Genomic DNA, 24,017 nt, shown 5'->3' with positions numbered 1-24,017 from the left:
AGCCGTGAAGGACACCAGGTTTTGGATAAATCGGACACAGTATGTGACCATACCCAGAAAACTGCGAACACCTGTGACTGATGTGGGGGCAGGCGCCGTTTCAATGTCACACACCTTCTCCGGGTCTGGCATTACCCTTCTGTCAGAGAAGTGGTATCCAAAAAAGGCAATGTGATTTCGAAGAAAATCACACTTTTCTCTGTGCAGTGTGAGGCCGTGTTCTTGGAGACGCTTGAATGTGGCTTGCAATCTGTCCATATGTCCTTCCAGGGTGGGGACGTGAACTTATATATCATCACTGACGTTGATGACGCCCTCCAGACCCGTCAGCACGCCTCTGATCGTGTCCTGAAAGACCTCTGCAGCACTGGAGATTCCAAAACTGAGGCGTGTGTACCTCTTGAGCCCCACATGAGTCGAGAATGTCGTGATTGCTCGGGACTCCAGGTCAAGCATTACTTGGTGATAGCCTGCCCTCAGACCCATCTTTGAGAATCACCTGGACCCACTCACTTCAGCCACGATGTCATCAATGGTTGGTGTTAAGTGACGTTAGCACCGGATTGCTGCATTGGGGAGCCTCAGGTCCACACAGATTCTCACTTCTCAAGGCTGTTTAGGCTTTCGGGTGACCACAATTTGCGAAACCCACAGAATAGGTCCCTCCACCTTCTCAATTATACCTGCGGTCTCCAGTTTGCGTAACTCCTCCTCCACTTTGGGACACAGATGTTAAGTGACCCAGCGGTGTTTTAGGACCACAGGCTGGATAGACCTGTCAATATGAAGACGTATCAATCTTCCTTTCAGACATCCTGTTCCCACGAATAGCTCGGCATATTCTGCTATCAAGCTTTCAATGTTTTGTCGATGGACACTGAATGCGAATGACACCAGTCCCAAACAGTTCGGCTGTTCAGCAACTCACCAGCATGCCAGACCCATCCTCTGTGATGTAGATATTGGTCCTGATCGTCTGATCGTCATTCTGGATGTCCGTTGTAAACACTCCCGCTAAAGGAAGAGGACTGGACGACCCAAATGCCAACACTTCGGTGGCCATAGGGCGGAGTGTCGGTTTCAGTTGCAAATCTTTCAGCACCTGAAGGGCCATGATATTAATGGAAGCTCCCGTGTCTATTAGTGCTGTCACTGGCTTGCCTCCCACAATTATGCAGCATTTGGGGATTCGTTTGTTGAGACTGCCTCCAGGTTGCATTGCATGTTTGACATGTATGACACCTTCTGTTTCATCGTTATCCATGTCCCCCTCAGCTTAGTCCGAGGTATGTATTTGTGCTGTCTGCACTGTCTTGTGCTGATTTGTCTTTTTAGAGGAGGCTGATCGACATACCTTGGCAAAGTGATTTAACTTGTTGCAATTTGCACACCGTTTCCCTAGGGCCGGGCACTGTCCTTGATGAGGGTAGGACCCACTGCACATGTAGCATGCTCATGACAGTGCACCAGGCTTTGCTCCTGACTTCTTCCGATTCCCTCAGGCCGTGGTGACTACATTCACCAGTTCTGTCTTAATTGGTTTTTGCAGGGCGGCCTCCACGTGGGCTGCCCGAGCCTTCGATAGCTCCTTGGATCTCCCCAGCGTGAGTATGTTGGCCATCGACATCCCCAGGACTTGTAAGATGTTCTCACAAAGTTTGACAGAGTGACAGCCTTGTATGAACTGTGCCCGAATTTCATCCTCGGCATCTGGTAGGGTACAGGTGCTTGCCAGTTCCTGCAATCTTGCGTAGAACGTGTCTACAGATTCCTCCGGGAGTTGTCGAGCCTGATGTAAAAGGAACTGTTCGTAGTCTGGGTTGGCTAACGGCTCAAAATGGGCTGTGAGTGCTCTGTTCAGCGACTGCTACGTGAAAGGTGGCCCTTCTTCCGTGATGGACTTACTGATCTTGTGTATGGCCGCCCCTCCCAGATGTAAGAGCATGTGACGGCACCCATCATTATCCAGGGCAACAACAGCAAAATACATCTCCACTCGCTCCACCCATTCTTTCCACTTCGCTACCTGGGCAGACGGCGGGCCATCAACTATGAAGGGTTCCAGTGTCGGTATGGGCGCCATTGTGTACCACCAGCAATGACCACACACTTCCCACAGAACCGACCCCACTTGACAGTCGCTCACCTGCGAAAAATGGTCTTGTGAGCCGCCAGCAACGTGCACGGACACTGTGGGGATCTCTATTAGAGTAAGTAGTGTGAGTGGGGTGGGTCCTTGGGGTAGAGAGAGTCCTTTGAAAAAAACACCACCACCGTTGCAGCTGTCCCTGATCTCTTTCACCCCTGTTGGGGCCTGGTGTGGAGTGATTGGTGCAGCCTGAGCCTTCCGTCAGCCACCAGGCACTTTTCAGGCCAGAAAAGCCAGCCCTAGGCACTGCCCGCCATGTGGTCTGCGTGTTGTAGGCCTCAGGAGGGAGAAAACGGGCCTCTGGCAGTAGAGGAGTCTAATGGAGATGGGGCCAGCACGTTCCAACAGATGTGCTGTAGCTGGCCAGAGAAAACGGCACCCCACTGTGCCTCACTCGAACGCTCCCGTTCTCTGTTTGAATCCGCTCACCCAGAAGCGCTTTCAAGAGGGTGGGGCCACCAACACCTCGTCACCAGTTTGTTGTGTTTCCTGGTCGTTAGACTAACGCAGGAAACACTCGAGAAAGTAAGTGACGGCTCAGAAAAAATGCTTGCACTTCTGGACGCTACGCGCCGTCCCCTTTTATTTCCATGCCCCTTACGTCAGGGGCATTCCATTATTTACTCCCCACGCAGGGGTGTTGGCGGCCTGGACAGGGGAGGATTCCCCTCCAAAATAAACCTGTCCGTGCCGCAAACATAACACTGACCATCTCATGTGGATCCAAAAGTTTAAGAATCAAGGCTCCTAGAAATTAGTTGAAGGCCTTGCTAGCCAGAAAGATATATTTCAAGGTAGTAGAAACTACGGCATGGCTTTGCCTCTTAGTTAATCTCAGAGAGAATATATCCTTCCTTGTGTTTAGAGGACAAATTAAACACATCGGCATAAACAATTCCTTTCCCAATCCTAGATTATCTAAGAATGCATCCTGCTATAGCAATTTCTAATTCTTAAACCATCTATTTGCCACATGCTTTATTTATATATAGAGAAAGTAGCATTCATTGTCTCAACCAGCTGGTTCTAATCTACTCATCTTCTTCCTACCCTTCCTGTATTGCGATGCATCCTATACTTAGTTCATTGTTCCATATGAAACACCTTCAAACCGCATCCAGTCTACTACATAGTTACACTATGTAAATAAATATTTAAATAAATAAAAATTACTCGTTTTTTTACAACTGACTGTAGCGAGTGCATGGTATTACTGTTGCACCACTTCTGCACTGTAGGGTCTTAAAAGGCGGTGAGGTCCAGCTCCTACCTTAAAGAGAGTAAGGGGGCATGATACAGCGTCTGAGGAGCATGGCTGCTCTATGTAGGTCACACAGGACAAAATTGCCTTTTGTCTTTCTGATCTAAGTCAGGTGTAACGGGTTGTGCCAGGAAAGTGTTTAGGTTCTTAGGTGAACATTTTTCTTCATCCGCTGTTGGGCAAAGAAAGCTGAGTTACTGGTTAAGATTATATAGTTATCTGGTTAATGTGCCTCATGAGCAGGTTCGTTGTGAACCCCCCCTTTAGCAGCCAAGGCAGGGGTGGGCTTCTTCATGGGCCTTGTTTAGCTGTTTGGCAGATCAATGCTCATAATTAACGCTAAATTGAAGATGGAAAGATGGATTGAGGGGACAGGGAAGGAAGGATGGATGAGCGGAAGAACTAGTGGATGAAAGGATGGATGAATGAGTGGATGGTTGAACGAATCGGTGGATTGAAGGATGGATGTACAAGTTAGTGAAAAGATGGGTGGATGAAGGATGGATGAGTGGGTGAAAGGCTGGGTGGGTAAAAAGATAGATGGATGCGTGGGTGAAAGGATGGGTGGATGAGTGGGTAAAAGAATAAGTGGATGAGTGAGTCAGAGGATGGGTGGCTGAAAACAGTTGGTGGATCAGTTGTTGAGATAATCAGTAGGTGGATGGATGAAAGGATGGGAGAATAAATGAGAATCTGAGAGGAAGGATAGATGAGTGAAAGGATGGCAGAGTAAATGGAAACTTGGATAGATACATGGCAGAGTGAAAGGAAGGCAGAGTAAATGGAAATCTGAGAGGATGGATGACAGAGTAAAAGGAAATCAAAGAGGACGTATGGATGATAGGTGGGTGAATTGATGGACAAAAGGATTCATAGATGGATGAAAGGCTTTATTGAGGGATACATAAGTCAAATGATGGGTGGATGAATGAATGGTTCAAAGTGGGGAGTATTTTAATTTTCTGGCTAGTCCCTTGCTCATGAGTTTGTGTCCAGATTTAGAACCACTGCTACTGTTCCTTGAATCAGTACTAGATACACTTCATTTTCGGTTTCCCATTCCCTAATTGTTGCTATGTGGGTCTAACAAGTTGATACAGCCAAGTAATTTATTCGGTCTCTTTTGGGGAAACTCAATGGTTGGGTAGAGGGTGATAGTTGTAATCAAGGTCAAAACAGTATATTAACATCTAGTGTTTTCATTGGCTTGTGTGTTTGGTTAATGTGGTTCAATACAATGTTTACAGTTAGCCATGGACGTCATTTAGGGGTTGCCAAGGGTCGCAGCTGCAACCCACAACTTGCACCTTGTGACCCCTGGAACTGCCTTTTCGACCCCTTGTCTCAGAGGTGGCAAAGTCAGTGCCAATAGCACAGGAATATCTTGCATTTCCAGCGTCTGACTCCAACCTCTGCTCATTTTCATTATGCTAATGGTGAATAATATTGTATTATTGACTATTGATGTGGTAATAAGTGGAGCAGCAGGATCTGGGACGAACATTCACTGGTGTTTAAGGTACAAGACATTAATTACCTTTAAATGTATGTGGTGTGTGTGCACGTAGGTAAGAGTGAATTTGTCTGAGAGTGTGTATATATGTGAACATTTATGTTTGTATGTGGGATCGTCTGTGTGTTAGTGAGTAAATATAGGTGGTGAGAAAATGTGAATGAGAGAGTCAGGGTAAGAGAGACTGCAAGAGACAGAGTGAAAATGAAGGAATGCAAGTGATCGCTGAGCAAGACTGAATGTGAGTGAATGAGTGTAAGCATAAGTGAGAATGCATTATGCTTGCAGGTCTAATGTTGGACCTGGCATGCTTCTTGTCTTATAGAAACACAATTTTTACAATGCTGTCACACATACTGGAGGCAATACTTGCCCATAGGATACCCACAGCAAAAATGCTAGCGCTCGCCACATTATAAGTCAATTTTGGCATGATGCACCCACGGAAAAATGTAACACTGGCATGCTGAAGAAAATTCTTGCCATAGTTGACACCTGTGGCAAATTGCTGATGCTGGCACAATGAAGGAAACTCTTTGCATATAGGAGGACAGCATGGTATATATCAGGGGGCCATCCATTACAAAATGTGGTCCTCAATATACTAGATATAACTGTTTACATAAAGCCCCCCATGGTACATGGACAGCAGTTTTCTTTAGCAAAAAGGGTACCAATAGCAAAATTTTAATCCTTGCACTGGAGGTAATTTTTGATATTTGGGGACACACATAGGATATTTAAAAAACATAATTGGTTCAACTAATTGAGACTGTCAGATTCCAATAGCTTGGCACACAATGAAAGGACTTGAAATGCAGTATTAGAGCCCATTTTTGTCAACATTTTACCGGGGAAGAGAATCCACAGACCTCCAGTCTCCACAAGAAGACATCAGACTCAAGTTGCTTACTTACTACAACTCAAGTAACTTCCTTTAAAATTATATATCTGCACATCTACAGAGATTATATCCAAAAATAGACATTTGTTTGTGTTATAGTAATCATGCAATTTTTATGGAACTTCACCAATGTTAATTATTGTGTTGTCATCGGGAGTAAGGTAATGTGACATCACTGCCTAGGAAGATTTAAAGTAAAAGGTTACATGAAGTCACTTCCCGTGACATCATTAAGGTCAAAGGGTACATGATGTCACTTCTGCTACCCCTACCATTTTGGTGAATTGACGTCCATGCAGTTACCTACTATCACATAATGTATTAATTGGCACTGTTGATGGCACTCTCAGCTAAGAGGCCAATAGCTGATTAGGCATGGAGTTTCAAGTGATCCCATCTCAGTTTTAGGCACCTGTATGGCTTCCCATGAGCGTGGGTAAGTGCAGATTCTTTTGTTGAGGTTTCAGTCTCCAACATGGTGCACATCCCCCAGTACCACAGTGAAAGTCCAGCATGTAAAGAGCAGTGATTTGGTCTGTAGTATTAAGTACAAATAATAATAAATAGTCATATAAAAGAATTCAGTACATTCAACCATTCACCATTTAAAAGTTGTCATGCTACATCAATACATTTGTGCAACATGGTTCAACAAATAGGCACCATAAAGCCTAAATAGGAGAAGAAATAAGCAGAAAAATAAGAACATTGAGACTGAATCTACTGTGATGTTTTAAAGGTGATCACATGGGAATTTTAAAAATAAGAGATCTATCGCTCTTGAGAGAATCACCTCTGATGAATGGTTGTCCTAGCTATGGAAATGGGGTCTGGCCTGCATACGCTTATACTGAGAGCTTCTCTCTGATTGTTATATGACACATTGTTAATTTCTAGAACAAAGTCAAAGTTCTGAAATGTTGAATGTTGAAGATGTAGACTCGCACCTTACCTACATCACAGGTCTACAAACTGTGGGTGTCCCTGGCTTCACTCTCAGGGGTGCGCAAATGCCCCTGCAAGTACGTGCAAACGAAGATGGCCTGGAAGCGCGACCTTGTTTATTTGGCGCATTTCCAGGTTACCTTCATTACATCCACAGGTTTAAGTGCATTAAGCATTTTGGGAAACTGTAATTTGGGTGCCCTGGGGCAGGATAAGTGAGTGGGGTGTCAGGGTCAAAGACGTGGCTGAAAAGAACAAAGTGTTCAGTAATTATTTTGTTATTGTTTCACCTTCAGATACCTACATACAAAATAAAAACATGCACGAACCTTAAATGAAAAATAAATGCAAGTCAAACTAATCAGTGGGAAATGTACTCTTTTACGTTCTGAAAGCTCAGTTGGCTGTTGCGATTAGTGCAGACATCTGCGTGGCCAGAGAGCAACAGAAATGAATCCTGGTTGGCGCAGTGTGGATTCGTGATTTGTGTATTTATAGTGCTACTAGGTCGCAGCCAATGACAGAAATGTAATACGTAATATGCTAGTCATTATATATGGATATGTATGTCATCAGACAATACGTAGGAACATTTTTGGAAGTGCCTATTAAAAGGAAGTGCTCTGGAACTCAGCTGGTCACACCCTTACATTACTCCTCAAGAAGAATTAATCTTTTCTGCAATAAGACACTGAACACTAGTAAAACCTAACCTTGTACCTTGGCAAAAGCTAAATCAAGTTGTTGGAAAACAGAGAATTATTTTGCCTTACCGTCTGTGTAAACTGGTCCATGCTTGTTTAGAGCAGTCAGATCCACATTTTTTACTTTTCTGTTTCCTTTCCAGATCTGAAAAGATATATTGAGATCTAAATGGACTAAACAATCCCAATAATAGTTTTCATTCTATGTTATTACTTTCAACTCATCACTCATTGACCTAAACTTGTACAAAATGTAAAACCACACCCACAGTGCTACTATCGAAGCTTTGTGCTTGAGTCATTTGTGGTCCTGAATTATATTCAGGGCCACTGGAATTATGCGATTGTGCGGCGATTTTTGAATCATAATAAATTTGCAGCATTTGCCACATAACCCATCATCTGCTGCATAAACCTCATATTTTAAACAAAACAACATTTGTTTCTAGCTGAAATGGTCCAAAAGTCACTATAAATGCAGCAACACATGTTGCCACATGTTTAAAAGTCCCTTGCAAAGTTGGACTGGTCACCTTTCTGTTGTTTATTGCTGTATTTGGGTGTTACACTGGTACTAATGAGGTGCAACCAATGCCCAGACAGTGTTACCAAGTCTACAAATGACTGTTGAAGAATTTCCTCAGCATCTTCAGGGGACGGAAGCAGGATGCAGTGATGGTGTTGACGCGTGCAGTCATATTCGGTTTACTGTTGATGATTATTCTGAGGTTCCTGCCATGGGTTCTGGGTGTGGGTTCTGGGTGTGACTGTAGGTACAAGGTTGGCTTCCTACCAGTTGCAGTCGCATGGTGAAGTGATCTTGCCGAAGAACTCTACTTCTGTCTAGTCTGTGTTGAGCTTGAGACTGTCAGCTCTCAGCTAGTTATCAACCTTGGTCAAGCAGGTACCGAACTTTTTTTGTGTTGGGGGTCTTGTGTGTCATCAGGGTATGAAAGGATGATGATGTTGTGTGTGCTGATGACTTTGGTCAAAGAGGTATTGTATGCGTTGAAGAGGGTGGGGCTGAGCAGTGAACCTTGAGCTAAAACCCTGCCCACTGTTTTCCGAGTTCCTGCCCCCACTGCCTCCATCCTGTGGCTTATTGTGCTGCCATTGCCCCTCCCACTTGCCCTGTTCTGTCCGCTGTGATGACACTGCCCCTTCTGCCTGTCACATGTGGTCAGTTTGCTTCCCCTCTCTCCTACCCGCTGCATTGCAGAGTCCGAGTCAGTGCTCCTATCCTCTCCCTCTTGCCATCCAAAATTGGTTGTTTTGCCACTGTCCCTCCCTTCTGCCTTCCATGGTTCTCCGTGCTGCCACTCACTCTGCCCGCTTGCTCTGCTTGGATCTGTTGTACTGCCACTACTCCCCCGCCTGCTCTGCAAGGTCAGTTTGTTGCCCCTGCCACCACCCACCTGCTGTTGCCCAAGTTGATGTCCCTAGCCACTCGCTCCTGTCCTTGTTGGCTTACGCTGACTCTGTGCACTCCATGGTCCATTGTGCTGCCACCACCACTCCTGCCTGCCTGCCCTGCATGGTCAGCTTTCAACACTTTCCTCCATCCTACTAGCCCTCCATTGTCCATGCACATGCCCACCCCTCCTTACTGCTTTCCATGGTCTGTTGTGCAGCTACAGCTCCTCCCACCCACCCTCCAGAGTCAGGTAGCTGCCCATGCCCCATCCCATCCCTCTGTTGTTCATGTGTGTGCCAGTGCTGCCTCCTTTTTAAACTCCATGGTCCGTTGTGCTGCCACTGCCCCCTATCCTGTGTGGTATACTGTATTGTCACTACCCCTACCACTGGCCCTGCTTAGTCAGCTTGCTGCCCCTGCCTCTTCCATGCCTACCATGGTCTGAGTCCGTGCCCCTACCACATCTCTTTGCTCTTCATAGTCCAATATGCTGCCACTGGCCCTCCCTCCTTCCCTTCACAGTCAGGTATGGTGCCACAGCCCTTCTCATCTGTCGTGCATGGTTGGCTTACTGCCTCTTATACTTCCACCTCCCCTCTGCCCTCCATGGTACATTGTTCTGCAGCTGCCCCTCCCGCCTGCCCTGTAAGGCCCATTGTGCTGCAACTGCCCCTCATGCCTGCCAGGTGTTAGCAGCTCACGGCTTCTTGCCCTGTCCCCTCCCCCCTCCGCCATACATTGTCCAAGTCCGTGCTCCTACTTTATTTCTACCCACAGTGTTCTAATGAACACCTAGGGCATTTGCATTCTGTATTTATAATAAGAGTGTCACGCCTGAAGTCATCTTGATGGAATCAAAACTGTTAAACCTAAAATGTTTCCTTTAGAAATTAACAAAATGAGGGGATTCTTTGTCTCATAGAAGTTATTGCTAGTGCCTTAGAAAGCTAAAAAAGGACACATTTTCTGAGTTCTCAAATAGGGACAAAGCTTTTAAACTAGTTGCTATATTTATGTCATTAAACCAACTGATCACTTGATTATTTGTTGCAGAAGTTACTTAAGTGTTTTCACACTACTATTATTGGGCTATACTTGGTCTACATTTTAGTGATATATGAGCTACATTTTGGCTCTACTTTCTCAGGCAGCCATCTTGGGAGACTTTTTTGTTATCAAGCTCCCATATGTCTTCATTTACTGTAGGAAATGCTCTCAGTTTTACAGCTTTGATTCCATATAGATGGTGTCCAGATGTGCCACACGTTTGTCATACCGTCAGAATGTTAGCACTCTAGTTGCTTATTAGAACAATGGGGTAACGCTGCAGCTTATCGTCCAGCGGTACCTGGCAGGCTGCTGCTGGTGTTGAAAGTCTGCATTTCAGAATGTTTTACTGAAAAAGATGAGAACATTATTTGTGAACTTATAAGAAATGTGTGCTCATTTTGGAGCACTATCCATAATGTCCATGACAAAACAAACTCCCTCAGTTTGGTCATTACTAAAGGAAATGTTTTATATTTTAAGCATTAATGCACTCAAGATGGTTCAAGCGTGCCACACTTTTTTCAAAAATAAGAATGTCATAATTATAGTTCTTCATTAAAACACTGTAGGATGCTGCAATAGAACACTGAACAATCAGCTAACAGGCTGCTCCTGTTAGAAAAATACATGCTTTACTCAGTATGTCAAATGTTATTCTCACATGACTGAGGAAGATAGTGTGACTTTACAGAACAAATGCTTGCATGTCGGCTTCTGGTGCACCTTACATGACCTCTATGCGAAAATCATGACAGAAAACAGTTTTCTCTCAAACATGGTTCATTAGCTCCCAGCACAGGATCAGCATTTTACACAGAGTATGGTGCCACCCTCAAATTATTTGTATCGTAACTAAAATCTGTTATCACTCTTTCATGCTTGCCAACAAATCCCATTCAGGCGGCAGACTCACAATTTATTAAGTCAAAATGGCTTTATTTTAGCAGTTACCTGCCTAAATGTGCCTCTGTTCCACTGTTAGTCAAATAGGAATATGAATTTCTCAGATCTTTCCCCTCTTTCCTGCTTCAAATGGTTGGTATCTATGCCCTTTATATGTGCATGTTTTTGTGACCCCCCCGGAAGCAGGTCTTCACTATAATGCATTTCAGTGGGGACCATGTCTTAGGTTCTTGTAATGGCTGCCACAACATATTGTCCATGTTTTGGCCAGCCAACCAAGTGGGGTTCCCTTTAGGCTCTCCCCGCATGCCCTTTGTGGGTCAGCATAAATGCCATCATATTTTAGAGTGATTGCATGGCTCGCTTAGCCACATCTGTGCAAGGTGTTTGGCCATAAAGTAGATTCTTCCATTTATTCCTTAATGGCCCTTTTAGCATTGGTGAGACATTCATCTGTTAATATCTATACAACTGATAGAGAGTAAATTTTAACTCGGTTGCTCATGCTATTAAAGTCAGCAGACTGTGACAAGTTAAGTTTATGAGCGCACATTAGTGAGAAAGTAACGTAGAAAGCTGCACTGAAACGTATATTAGATGTGCTTATGTTTCCATTTCCTGGTAATCACAATTGTGCCTTTCTTATTAAACAATGTGCAAGTGAAATAAAAATGATGTTAAAGTGTTTTCTAGATTTTAGACTTATTGCTAGTATCAAAATGAATTTGCATGTCTAATGTTTATTGAAAGATAAATTACTTTGAAAATATGTGCAAATGAGAAAAATGCAATTCTCTGTTATACTTAATGTAATGCATTAACAAACTTTTACAATTTAAAATATGTTTACTTATTCTGATGGTATATTATTAATGCTGAATTTATAAGTTTGCATATTATGTGTGTTTATTAACAAGTATTTTTAATGGATTTTATATTTTCTAGTATTAGCAAAACTTATGCCTACAGAGCTTGCATTTTGCATTTATGTAAATGTGCTCAATTATGTTTCCTAACATGAAGCTTTCTTTCAGATTCTTTCTCATGAGAAGCAAAGTCCCATTTGTAAAAGTCTATTGTTCAACTGTGGAAGAAGTGTGCACGGTTGTCCTTGAGATACTTTTGTTTCAAACTGTTTAGATTCAAACAGAACTGGGATTATCCCATGGTAAAACCCTGGGAACCACGTGAACTGTTTCAAAGACATACTTTTGTTTCAAATCATTTTGGAGTTACACGGAAAAAGGGGATATTCTCATGACATAGCTGGGAAATTGCTGGACTTTTGCAACCTGAAGTTTTACTAACATTGTGATTGGATGATGCCCCTTTTGTGTGACCTGATGCCATTAAACTGACAAATCAACATGGTTTACTTGTTTTATATTGGGGAAAGACTTTGAAAGTTTAGGACAGATCTTCAAACTCGATCCTTGCCAGTCCTTCTCTGCATTTTCCTGATGACACTTCTGACTGAACTTTGCTGCTGATCTGCTGCTTTGTTGATGAAGAATTCCTGAATGCTGTATCCCTTGCAGTGGCATCTTCCTCTCTGCTATTTGCCCCTGCCCCTTTAAATGCCTTTTTTCAGTTAGACTCTCCACTATGCTGATGCTTATTTTTTTTTCTTTTAGTTAGTGTCCTCAGTTATTTTGTTTTAACCAAATTATTTTGACCCTCTTGTATTTTTGTAAGTTGCCCACATGTGTTACTCGCCAAACCGTATGTTCCTAATTTGGTTAGCTGTAGGGTTGACATGTGTCCAGACAATGATTATTGACTTCATTGAATTTGAATTGATTAAATGATTTTGCAATCTTAGCACCACACTATTTCAGTGTCTCAGATACTGCTGTTTACTTGAACTTGTTTCAACACCTTGGGGGCAACCCTTGGTGATTATATGTCTCTATAACTTGGCTTAACTTTGAGCTTGTGTTTGTAAATTTGTAAATAAAGCTTTCAACTATATTCCTGATTGGAGCTTTCCTTACATGACCACATTGGTCATGGTGTCCGAATTATTGGGATGGTGTTGAATTACTTGTCTATGGTTCAACACACATCTTACTGGGTCAAAAGACTCATCAATCTTTTTATGCATTTGATCCCTGCTAAGGATGAAACATGCATTCGAACACCCATGCCTCCCAGATGTGGCAATGAGTCACCTACTATGATCTGCATATATTCCTCAGTCTTGATTCCCTTAGCCACAGGTAGGAGGAGGAGTCTTTTCCACCACAGATTAGTGAGACCAGAGGTTTATAGTCGGTGCATACCTGGAACTGATTGCTGCATAGGTACAAAAGCAATTGGTGGCATCACTAAGGATTTGTGATTGCTTTCTTCTCTCTGTGAAAGTACCTTTGCTGACTGGTTGTGAGCTCTTGAGTGCATAAGCCATAGGCATCCACTATTCATGTTCTTGATGCTGAATGGGAGACTACCCCCAGTAGTGTTGCAGTAGTATACACAGTCAGCTCACTGTGCTTTTCATATAGATAATATTTCATGATGGTCTTTACCAATAGTGCACCAATGGTGGTCTGGAATGCAGACACTTGTCCTTCCTTGGCACCCCTTAAACTATCTCCTTTCAACATGTATCTCTATGGTTATGTCAAGAATTTCAGGGTTTGAATAAATTGACCCTGGTAAGTGACCATCCCAGGAAACTGTGGACTACTGTCACTGTTGAGAAGGACTTTTCTCAGGTCAGGTTCCCCCTTCTGCTAATAATCTGTAGCTGAAGAACCCAATTTGTTATTACAGTAATTTGTACTTGCTGAAACATCAGTCTACTCCAACAAATTGGCTTACTGAATGCCTATAGACAAGTGGGGCGTTATTTAATGGAGGTGGCATGTACCAGGATGTCATCACTGACATTGATCAGCCTAACTATAAAGACAGCACCTCACAAATGAAGTTCTGAGAAACACAGCTCTGATGGAAATGTGAAAGCTGAGACAGCCGGAGCTTTCTGGACTTTAGGTTCATTTTGAAAAATCAGCACAAACCATTCACTTTGCCACACAGCTGTCTACAGTAAGAATGATGTGCCTTTCCCTCTGATGTCTGTGTCGAATATGTGCATATTCACAAAGCCATGGACCTCACCTAGATGTTTTGTTTTGCAGGTGACAAATATTGGAAAAACAAGGGGGTGGGCATATCCACCTTCTTAATGATTCCTGCTTTTTCTGTGTTTCAAGTTCAGTTTCAAACTGACAGCACAAAAAGAAGGAATCTACCTGTCAACAGAGCCACCAGCTAAACTGATATTATGAAAATGGATGTTTTTCACTTTCATGAAGCCAGTGGCTTGGAACTGGATGCCAAAGTCCAGTTGATCATTTTTTGCCCACCATGCCACTTCTAATGGAAACCATCCGTATGGTCTTGCTCCAGTAGAAACAATACAGCCCAAACTGCCATACAAGGTACTCTCTTAATAGACTGGAATGTGGCCTGAGCAATAATGCATGGCTGTAATTAATTCAAGTATGTAAGAAACAACAGCCACAATCCCTGTCAGAGTGAACCACAAAAGTCACTAAATTAACCTGTGCTTAACCATCCGGTAGCTTGGCATAAAAGAAGCAGTAAGGCTTAACTTAGAGGCAATGTGTAAAGTATTTATGTAGCACACAAACACTAGTGAAGTAAAAACACAACACAAGAAAAATCCCTGCCAATTCAGAAAAAATATAATACATTTTAATAAATTATTTGTTATGTTATGTTAAATACATTTGTATCGAGCACAAATCACCGCGGGAGGGGTATTGTAGTGCACCACAAAGGTGAGGACCAACACATACTTGAAAGTGTTTACAACAGTATTTAGAACAGCACTGTTTTGAGTTTTTTCTTGAAGCAGCCATGGTTGGTGCAGGAGTGGATCTCGTAAGGCAGTTTATTCCAATGATACAGCGCTAAATAGGAGAAAGCACTGCTTCCTGATCTAACTTTTTTATATGTTGGACTGTCAGAAGACCATTGTTACTTTACCTTAATTGTCTAGTAAAGAGGACTGTTCCCCGTAAGTAGATTGTGGGTAAGACAGCAGATTTTGAAAATTATTCTTTGGCAACCAGTGTAAAGATCTCAAAAGGAGTGCCAACTCCACACCGGAAGGAAAGTTGCAAACAAGGTGAGGCGGATGTGATTTGTACTACTTGAAGTTTGGCAAGTAGATAATCATTTGCAGAAGCTAGAAGGGCATTACAATAGTCTAGTCTGCCAATTAAAAACCTCCTGGCCAAAGGTTTTCCTTGCTGACAATGGTAGGAAAGGGAACGTTTTCCTTGAGGTTCGCAGTATTTTGAGATAGGAGCCTGCCATAGCCATGGTCTGATCCTTAATGTTTACAATTGATCAATTTGAACTCTGAGATTTTTGTACTGATTGTTTACGAATGGGCGTTGGGCCTAATTCAGCTGGCTACTGGTCTTCCGACCAAATTTGCAGGGCTTTTCCAAACAGCATAAACTTTGTTTTTGCAGCGTTAAGTTGTAAGCAGTTCTGTGACATCCAGGCTGCGATAAATTTCATACCCGAAAGAAAACATTGGTTATAGCTGGATCAGTATTGAAGGATATAACAAACTGTGTATCGTCTGCATAGGACTGAATCACCAGTCTGTGTGACCTAACAATCTTAGCCAATGGGGCAATATACATTTTGAAAAGTATGGGGCTTAGACTAGCGGGCGAGGTTGGAGTTTGTAGCTGATGAGAGCTCCACAAGGCCGGATACCTCTTTGGAGAGGGACTGCTGAACAGGATTTGCTGCTGCAGAGAAAAACCTCACGGGAGCTGCTGCAAAATCACGCTGACTCATGATGCACCTTCTGTGGATGTATGAGCAAGTTGGTCCTGGTCTTCTCTTGGTTCTCAGAACAGCTTTTAAGCAAACATTTTCTAAGTCTCAGGTTTTGGATTTTTGGTACCTGGGGATCTTTAGCACCCCATCACCAAGGGTCCAGGACTGGAAGGGCACCACTTGGAGGGTTAGGACTCACTCAGGCTGGGTCTAGGTGCGGGTTCAAGATGTTTGGAGTCTTTTCTGTCCCTGAGGCTCTGATCAGGAGGCAAGTAAACTAGCCCTTGGAGTCACTCTGGTAGTCCTGGGTTCAAGTGATAAAACGTGGCTCAAGTAGCAGGACAGGCCTCTAATGGTTAAAGACAGTCTCCAGGCAGCAAAGCAGTCCTTCCAGGTGCAGCAAAGCAGTCTTGTGGAGTATTGTGTAGTCCTTTATTTGGACACCTCACTGCCATTTGACTGTTGAAGTTACATGAAGTTACATGCAGTGACTAACCAAGGTCTCTTTACTCCTCTACCATGACTATGCGGACCGCATATGCTTGTAGAACAGTCCTTAGCTTTGTTGTCACCATTTATTATTAAAAAGCCAGGAATTCCCAGAAACAAAATTTATACAGGTTTCAGACAGGTGTGACAGCCGACGATTACTTTCTTTTACGAGCTTTACAAGCTTTATGAGCTTCTCATCTAACTTTCAGACTAGATGTTTTACTGTGGATCATCTTTGTTTAATAAATTACTGCCTTTTGTACTCAATCTTTGTAGGAAGTTGGCTCTGTATGTACTATTTCAAAGTAAGAAATAGCATGCACAGAGTCCAAGGGTTCCCCTTAAAGGTAAGATAGTGGCAAAAAGAGATAATTCTAATGCTCTATTTTGTGGTAGTGTGGTCGAGCAGTAGGCTTATCTGAGGGTAGTGTTAAGCATTTGTTGTACACACACAGGCAATAAATGAGGAACACACACTCAAAAGACAATTCCAGCCAATAGGTTTTTATATAGAAAAATATATTTTCTTAGTTTATTTTAAGAACCACAGGTTCAAGATTTACAATCAATACTTTAAATGAAAGGTACTTCACTCAGGTATCATAGGAACTTTGAATCAGCAAAATAGCATGTACAGTTTTGGCAAAAATGGCAATAAGCTATTTTAAAACTAGACATAGTGCAAATTTCAACAGTTCCTGGGGGAGGTAAGTATTGGTTAGTTTTGCAGGTAAGTAAACCACCTACAGGGTTCAAAGTTGGGTCCAAGGTAGCCCACCGTTGGGGGTTCAGGACAACCCCAAAGTTACCACACCAGCAGCTCAGGGCCGGTCAGGTGCAGAGGTCAAAGTGGTGCCCAAAACGCATAGGCTTCAACGGAGAAGGGGGTGCCCCGGTTCCAGTCTGCCAGCAGGTAAGTACCCGCGACTTCGGAGGGCAGACCAGGGGGGTTTTGTAGGGCACCGGGGGGGAAACAAGTCAGCACAAAAAGTACACCCTCAGCGGCACAGGGGCGGCCGGGTGCAGTTTGCAGTTTTTCTTGAAGTGGGGAGACAGGCCGGTAGGGCTGGGGCCAAAGCAGTTGGTGTCTCGGTCTTCTCTGCAAGGCTTCAGGTCAGCAGTCCTTCTTCATCTTCAGGTTGCAGGAATCTGTTTTCCTAGGTTCTGGGGGGCCCTAAATACTCAATTTAAGGGGGTGTTTAGGTCTTGGGGGTAAGTAGCCAATGGCTACTAGCCCTGAGGGTAGCTACACCCTCTTTGTGCCTCCTCCCTGAGGGGAGGGGGGCACATCCCTAATCCTATTGGGGGAATCCTCCATCTGCAAGATGGAGGATTTCTAAAAGTCAGAGTCACCTCAGCTCAGGACACCTTAGGGGTTGTCCTAACTGGCTAGTGACTCCTCCTTGTTTTTCTCATTATCTCCTCCGACCTTGCCGCCAAAAGTGGGGCCGTTGCCGGAGGTGGTGGGCATCTCCACTAGCTGGAATGCCCTGTGGCGCTGTAACAAAGGGGGTGAGCCTTTGAGGCTCACCCCCAGGTGTTGCAGTTCCTTCAGGGGGAGGTGAGAAGCACCTCCACCCAGTACAGGCTTTGTTACTAGCCACAGAGTGACAAAGGCACTCTCCCCATGTGGCCAGCAACATGTCGGGTGTGTGGCAGGCTAGCAAAACTAGTCAGCCCACACTGGAAGTCGGGTATGTTTTCAGGGGGCATCTCTAAGATGCCCTCTGGGGTGTATTTCACAATAAAATGTACACTGGCATCAGAGTGCATTTATTGTGCTGAGAAGTTTGATACCAAACTTCCCAGTTTTCAGCGTAGCCATTATGGTGCTGTGGAGTTCGTGTGTGACAGACTCCCAGACCATATACTCTTATGGCTACCCTGCACTTACAATGTCTAAGGTTTTGCTTAGACACTGTAGGGGCATAGTGCTCATGCACCTATGCCCTCACCTATGGTATAGTGCACCCTGCCTTAGGGCTGTAAGGCCTGCTAGAGGGGTGGCTTATCTATGCCATGGGCAGTGTGAGGTTGGCTTGGCACCCTGAGGGGAGTGCCATGTCGACTTAGTCATTTTCTCCCCACCAGCACACACAAGCTGGCAAGCAGTGTGTCTGTGCTGAGTGAGGGGTCCCCAGGGTGGCATAAGACATGCTGCAGCCCTTAGAGACCTTCCCTGGCATCAGGGCCCTTGGTATCAGGGGTACCAGTTACAAGGGACTTACCTGGATGCCAGGGTGTGCCAATTGTGAAAACAAAGGTACAGTTTTAGGGAGAGAACACTGGTGCTGGTGCCTGGTTAGCAGGTCTCAGCCCACTTTCAAATTATAACTTGGCATCAGCAAAGGCAAAAAGTCAGGGGGTAACGATGCCAAGGAGGCATTTCCTTACAATCTTTGAGTACTTTTAGTCTTGAAAAAGTCAAGGATGGTGACGAAACATGTGTTGGGTGTTGTTGTGGTAACATATGCATCTCAAAGCCCGGATCTTTCACATTTCAATAATCTCACTTAACTGGATCAATGTTTTAGGAACTGCGTGCATTCCTAGATGCACTCCCACACACGTACCTTAGTGATGCGGAGAGGGATGCCTTGGGAGCCGACATAATGACGTTAGAAATTAGGAACGCCATCAGTGATCTGGCCCACGGGAAAACACCTGGGACCGATGGCCTGCCGATTGAGTTTTATGCCACATACTCGCAGGAGCTGGCCCCCAAATTGGTGCAGCTGTACAATGCTGCGTGTGCAACAAAACATCTTCCGCACTCCACAGGAGAGGCCCTGATTGCCCCTCTGCTCAAACCCGGTAAGCCCCCAACTGATAGTAGGGCTTACAGACCCCTCTCCATGTTAAATTTCGACAAGAAGATATTAAGCAGATTATTAGTGACTAGATTACTGCTGCACATGACCCGATTGGTACATTCCGATCAGGCGGGCTTTATTCCCTCCAGAAATACAGCCCAGAATATTCAGAGAGTAACGCATATTAAGAATACCATTACCCCTCGGATGGCAACGGCTGCCGTAATGGCTGTAGGTATAGAAAAGGCATTCAATAGTCTCTATATGCAGTGCTGGCCCATATGGGACTGAGCAAGGGCTTCGTCAGTTGGATGAGGCTCTTATACACGAACCCGAAGGCAAGAGTCAGAATGGGCACCATAGTGTCAGAGCAGTATTCAGTGGAGAAGGGTACTAGGCAGGGCTGCTCCCTATCGCTGCTATTATTTGCACTAGCAATGGAGACCTTAGCTGCCCAGACTTGAACCACCAACTGGTACCGGGGATTACTGCAGGGCGCCAGGCGTCATACAATAGCATTACATGCAGATGACTTGCTGCTGTTCTTGCAGAATACTGATCGGGAGCTGGAGGGTGCCCAATTGATGCTGGCCTTGTTTGGCCGACTGACTTGAAAGTCAATTGGAAGAAATCTTTCTTGTTCCCCTTCTCTGCGCGCAGTGACCCACCCGGGGAATTGGGGAATGTGACATGGGAACCTAGGTGCATGCCACACTTGGGAGTTAAAATCTATCACTCTAGATCTGACCTATTAGAAGGCAACATCGGGGGCGCCATCAGGGCCTTGAGAACCAGCATGGCTTTTTGGAGCTTGCTTCCACTCTCAATGGCTGGGAGAATAGTGGTCATCAAGATGGTGGCACTCCCACACCTGTTGGATTTCTTCGTGACTCTGCCGGTCTGGATCCCTGCAGCGATGTTCAGGGAGCTAGATTCCATGCTCATGGCGTTCATCTGGGGAAAGGGGAGACGTAGAGAGGCACTCGCCAAGTTGAAGAGGCCCCGGGCTGGTAGAGGGCTAGCGGTCCCTGATTTTGAGCCTTATTACTTGGCTGCTTAGCGGGGGGCCGGCGAGAGAGACGATGACACCTTGGCTCCTCCGGTGTCGTTGCTGGCAGGAATGTTTTTTGGCCGCCCTACCCTAGGCACCGGGCTCTCTTTCGAAGTTGGGGTTCTCAGCCAGTGTTGGAGGTGCTGTCTCCGGCGCTCAGGCTTATCTGCGCCATACACGCATTAGATTCCACTGGCCTGGCTTCAAGGTTACCCCGCGCAGGGGAATGCAGAGGACTCTTGGCCTGGGAGGAGGCTGGGGCCATACAGGTGGGGGATCTTTACTGGGAGGGCAGTCTTCTGCCATTAGAGGACTTTCGGCAGGCTCATGATCTTTCACAAGGCCAATTTCTCTTGCACAGAGCGGTCACACACGCAATTTGAGCGCACTGGAGGACTGGGAATGGGGAGCCTGCCCCTCATCGCCCAAGTATCTATATAGTGACGTCAGATGGGACTCAGAAGGCTGTCACAAATTTGTACAGAGCAATCAACGCTGGGACACAGGGATCTCTTGAAGAGCTGAAACATAAATGGGAGGTAGACATAGAGACCCAGAATTCAGAAAGCGACTGGGAGCAAATACTAGAAAGGGTACCGAAGATTTCCAGAAATGCTAGGTTTCAGCTCAACAATGTTATATCTTACACAGAGCTTACCTTACCCCGCAGAGACTGTGGGACCATTTCTAGGTCCCTGACGCGAAGTGCCCCCGTTGTGGGACAGAGGCGGCTCACTTCATACATATGCTCTCGTCTTGCCCTCTGCTGAAGGTATACTGGAACTCAGTGGTGAAGGAAGTGGCGGATATAGTAGAACGTGAAGTTGCTTGTACAGCTGCACAATGCTTGTTACACTTGTTCCCACACAGCCACAAGAACCAAGCAACCAGCAGATTTCAGGATCTCGCATTCAATCTCGCCAAAAGAGAGTTGACGAAGAACTGGAAAAGCATTACTGGTCCTTATCTTCCCAACTGGAGGAGAGAGCTAAAGAAATGGTCAGAGAGTGAAGGACTGGTCCTGCACATAGAGCTTCGGAGGGGTAGAGGTTCTCCTGAGACAAAGGAGGCCTGGGACCAGCTTGTTGATAAGCTACATGACGAGATGTTCTGCACAGAGGGAGCAGAGACAGCTTCCGTGGCTACCATTCGACAGGATGCAACGCACAATAGGTCGCTAGACGGATAAGCTGGGAATAGGAAGCATGCCCAAACACTACACCCTGAGGACACAGCGAGGTACACGGGCAGCACGAGGGGAGGGGCAATGATTACATTAAAACCGGGTGGCAAAGGGGGCGATGGCGGGAACACGGGGGAGAGTTAAGGGTTTAGACATTTATGTGTGATATTATAGTTACACTCAACAGAGATTCCGTAGCATACACTTAGTCCTTAGACGTTAGTACCTGACAGCCAGGTTAGAGGATAGAGGTGCAGCACAGGAAGAGGCTGGGACTTTCTCTGTTAGTATGTTAAGAATGCGATGCACATTATATACGATAATAGCCTATTGTACGATATTCATTCTAGTGTGTGCTGTCAAGACTGTAGATACTTCTACATTCCTTGTAATTGCTTGCTACGTAATGAGAAACTAATAAAATCTGTTTACTTTATGGACTTGTAATTGCTTTTGGACTTCTATTTGTGTGCTGCTTGGGTATCTTATTGTTCTTTAGTATACAGTGGAACTTTTGGTTCATTGTTGTTCGTGCCTTTGTTAGTAGGGTATGTGATACCTGTTAAGCACCGCCACAGTAAGCTGTTCTTGTTTACTTTATCCACATTTACTTTTGCTAACAGGGACCCAGAAGTAAATTAAATATGCCATTCGGATGTAAGCTATTTTCACCATATTTAGGGGAGAGAGCACAAGCTTTTTAGCACTGGTTGGCAGTGGTAAGCACACAGAGTTCTAAGGCCAGCAAGAACAAATCTCAGCAAAAAGGTGGTGGGAAAGGCAAGACGTTTAGGGGAAGACCACCATAAGGATGACAGGTCTAACAAAGTATGTCACCCATCAAGTTTTGTATTCTTCAGTTTGATGCCCCAAGTGTGATGGGAATGCCCAGACGTGGGGCCCATGCTCACTGTGGTTTGTAATCAAGCTGCAGCCCACTTACGAGGCCTAAATAGGCTGAAACTGATCTGCAGTTCCTTAATTCCAGTTCAGAGAGGACCTGAGTAGGCTTATCAGTTTGGACTGGACTGTACCTCTCCTGCTTCTATTGGAGCAGGATTTAAGCTAATTTGAATATGGCTAGTTCCTTTCAAGGTGACAGGGTTGGCAAAAAATGAGTAACTGGAATGCAGCCTCAAGTAATTACCAGTGGCTGAGATTAATTGAAGTATCCTCCCATCACTTTTATGTTTTCCTCACTGCTGATAAATGCACCATCAGATGAAAGGATCAAAGCTCTGTCATACAAATAGACTCTTGTGTGGCTTGATGTCCTTCCATCCCATCACACATAGAAAAGCACTAGTATAATTCAAGATAATCATTGGTTTTCCTGCAACATGTGTCTACACTCGGGGTGAGTTTTTCACCTAATTTATTTGCTCACTGAATCAGAAATGGTGTGAATGTGTACTTCACTTTTTTTGCCCAACCCATTGGGCAATGAGTTTGTATATCAGCACACTTAGCATGAACAATACACACTCCCAGACAGGGAGTGTCATGGAATCATAGTTCATAATGTGTGTGTGGGGATATGACCTAAGTACCTCAAAATTACAGATCCAGAACTAGGCATAGTAAATATGAAGAAAGATCCAGTCTGCATGCAGTAGATATCACCATGAGCTATAAGGTAGGCCTGGTAAATGGAAGCGTTGAGGTAGCTTCAGGGAATAAGAGACAGAGTAACAGATAGGACTAACTCTTGTCAAAACACATTTGTTTGGTATGGTCAGGAAGTGAAAATCAACCAGCACAGGACTGATACACAACTTGCACTTCACAGAAAATGAGAAGCAGCATATCCAGGGCATAGTAGTAACACAGTGTAGAGAGGCCTGTCTCATCAGCAGTATTTGGTCCTTGCTTTTGGCCTTCATTCATCCCTTGGATTCCCTGGCACTTTATATATAATTCATAGTTTACATACAGTAAGCCTGGACACTGAGTGAGCACAAGCTGCTCCCCAGTCCATTTGTTACTTCGGTGCCCTCTCATACTTAAGGAGACCAAAAAACTGCTGTATGCGAGTTCATGTGAAAATAATTTCATGGAACACTATTACTGAGAAACCATTTCACCTAAACTGTTCAATGGAAATTTGCATAATGAATGTCATTTACAGTTTCATGGGAACCAATTCACAGAATTTCTTTTGCTGAAAATGGCATTCGCAAGCTTAATTTTCAAGGTGTACCTGCAAAGGTTCTAGGTATTGCTTTCAGAAACTTTTTTTGTCTGAGGTATTTATTTGAGTGCTTTACTTCAGGGAACTTTATTTTGCATTTATATCTTTTACGCAATCAACCAACTACTTGGATGCTTTTAATTCACTGACCCCTTACCATACCTAAATACCACAGGTCCCTGCCTCTTAAAAATCCTTCACCAAACCTAAACTAGACCCAACTCTGACCCCTTAAACTTTGCTCCCTGAACCCTAAAAGCCCTTCCTACTGCTAAATGTCACCAATTCATGAACCCTAAAATCTCCTCACCACACCTAAACAGCCCCATCCCTGACCCTTAACCGCTAGCCATCCCGGAAGTCTAATAGCCTTTTTTTATCCCTAAAGTCCATCCATCAATGAATTCTAAAATCCCTCAGTACCCCAAACTCCACTCTAAAACCTCCTTTCTACATCAATACACCAGTCATTCCTAAACCCTCAAAAATCCTCACCACCCATCCCTGAACTTTAAAACTCACTACCACCTCTAACTCCAACCAACCCTGGACCCCAATAACCATTCCTACATTTAAACTGCACCCATCCATGAAGCTTTAAAACCCTCACCATC

The 24,017-nt window shown here is 44.5% G+C and overlaps 1 protein-coding gene across 1 annotated transcript in view; it reads right to left on the bottom strand.

Moving 5' to 3' along the window:
* The window catches only part of LOC138259641 (acylamino-acid-releasing enzyme-like), a 194,275-nt gene that overhangs the window by 19,623 nt on the left and 150,635 nt on the right, over positions 1 to 24,017 (bottom strand). The window contains exon 5 of the mRNA XM_069207498.1: positions 7,546 to 7,621. Coding sequence (XP_069063599.1) covers positions 7,546 to 7,621 — 76 coding nt within the window. The remainder of the gene's footprint in view (positions 1 to 7,545; positions 7,622 to 24,017) is intronic.

The sequence above is a fragment of the Pleurodeles waltl genome, chromosome 9 (genome assembly GCF_031143425.1).
Source record: "Pleurodeles waltl isolate 20211129_DDA chromosome 9, aPleWal1.hap1.20221129, whole genome shotgun sequence".
Lineage (NCBI taxonomy): Eukaryota > Metazoa > Chordata > Amphibia > Caudata > Salamandridae > Pleurodeles > Pleurodeles waltl.
Note: the sequence above shows the minus strand (reverse complement) of the source record. Positions and strands in the feature narration are given on the sequence as shown.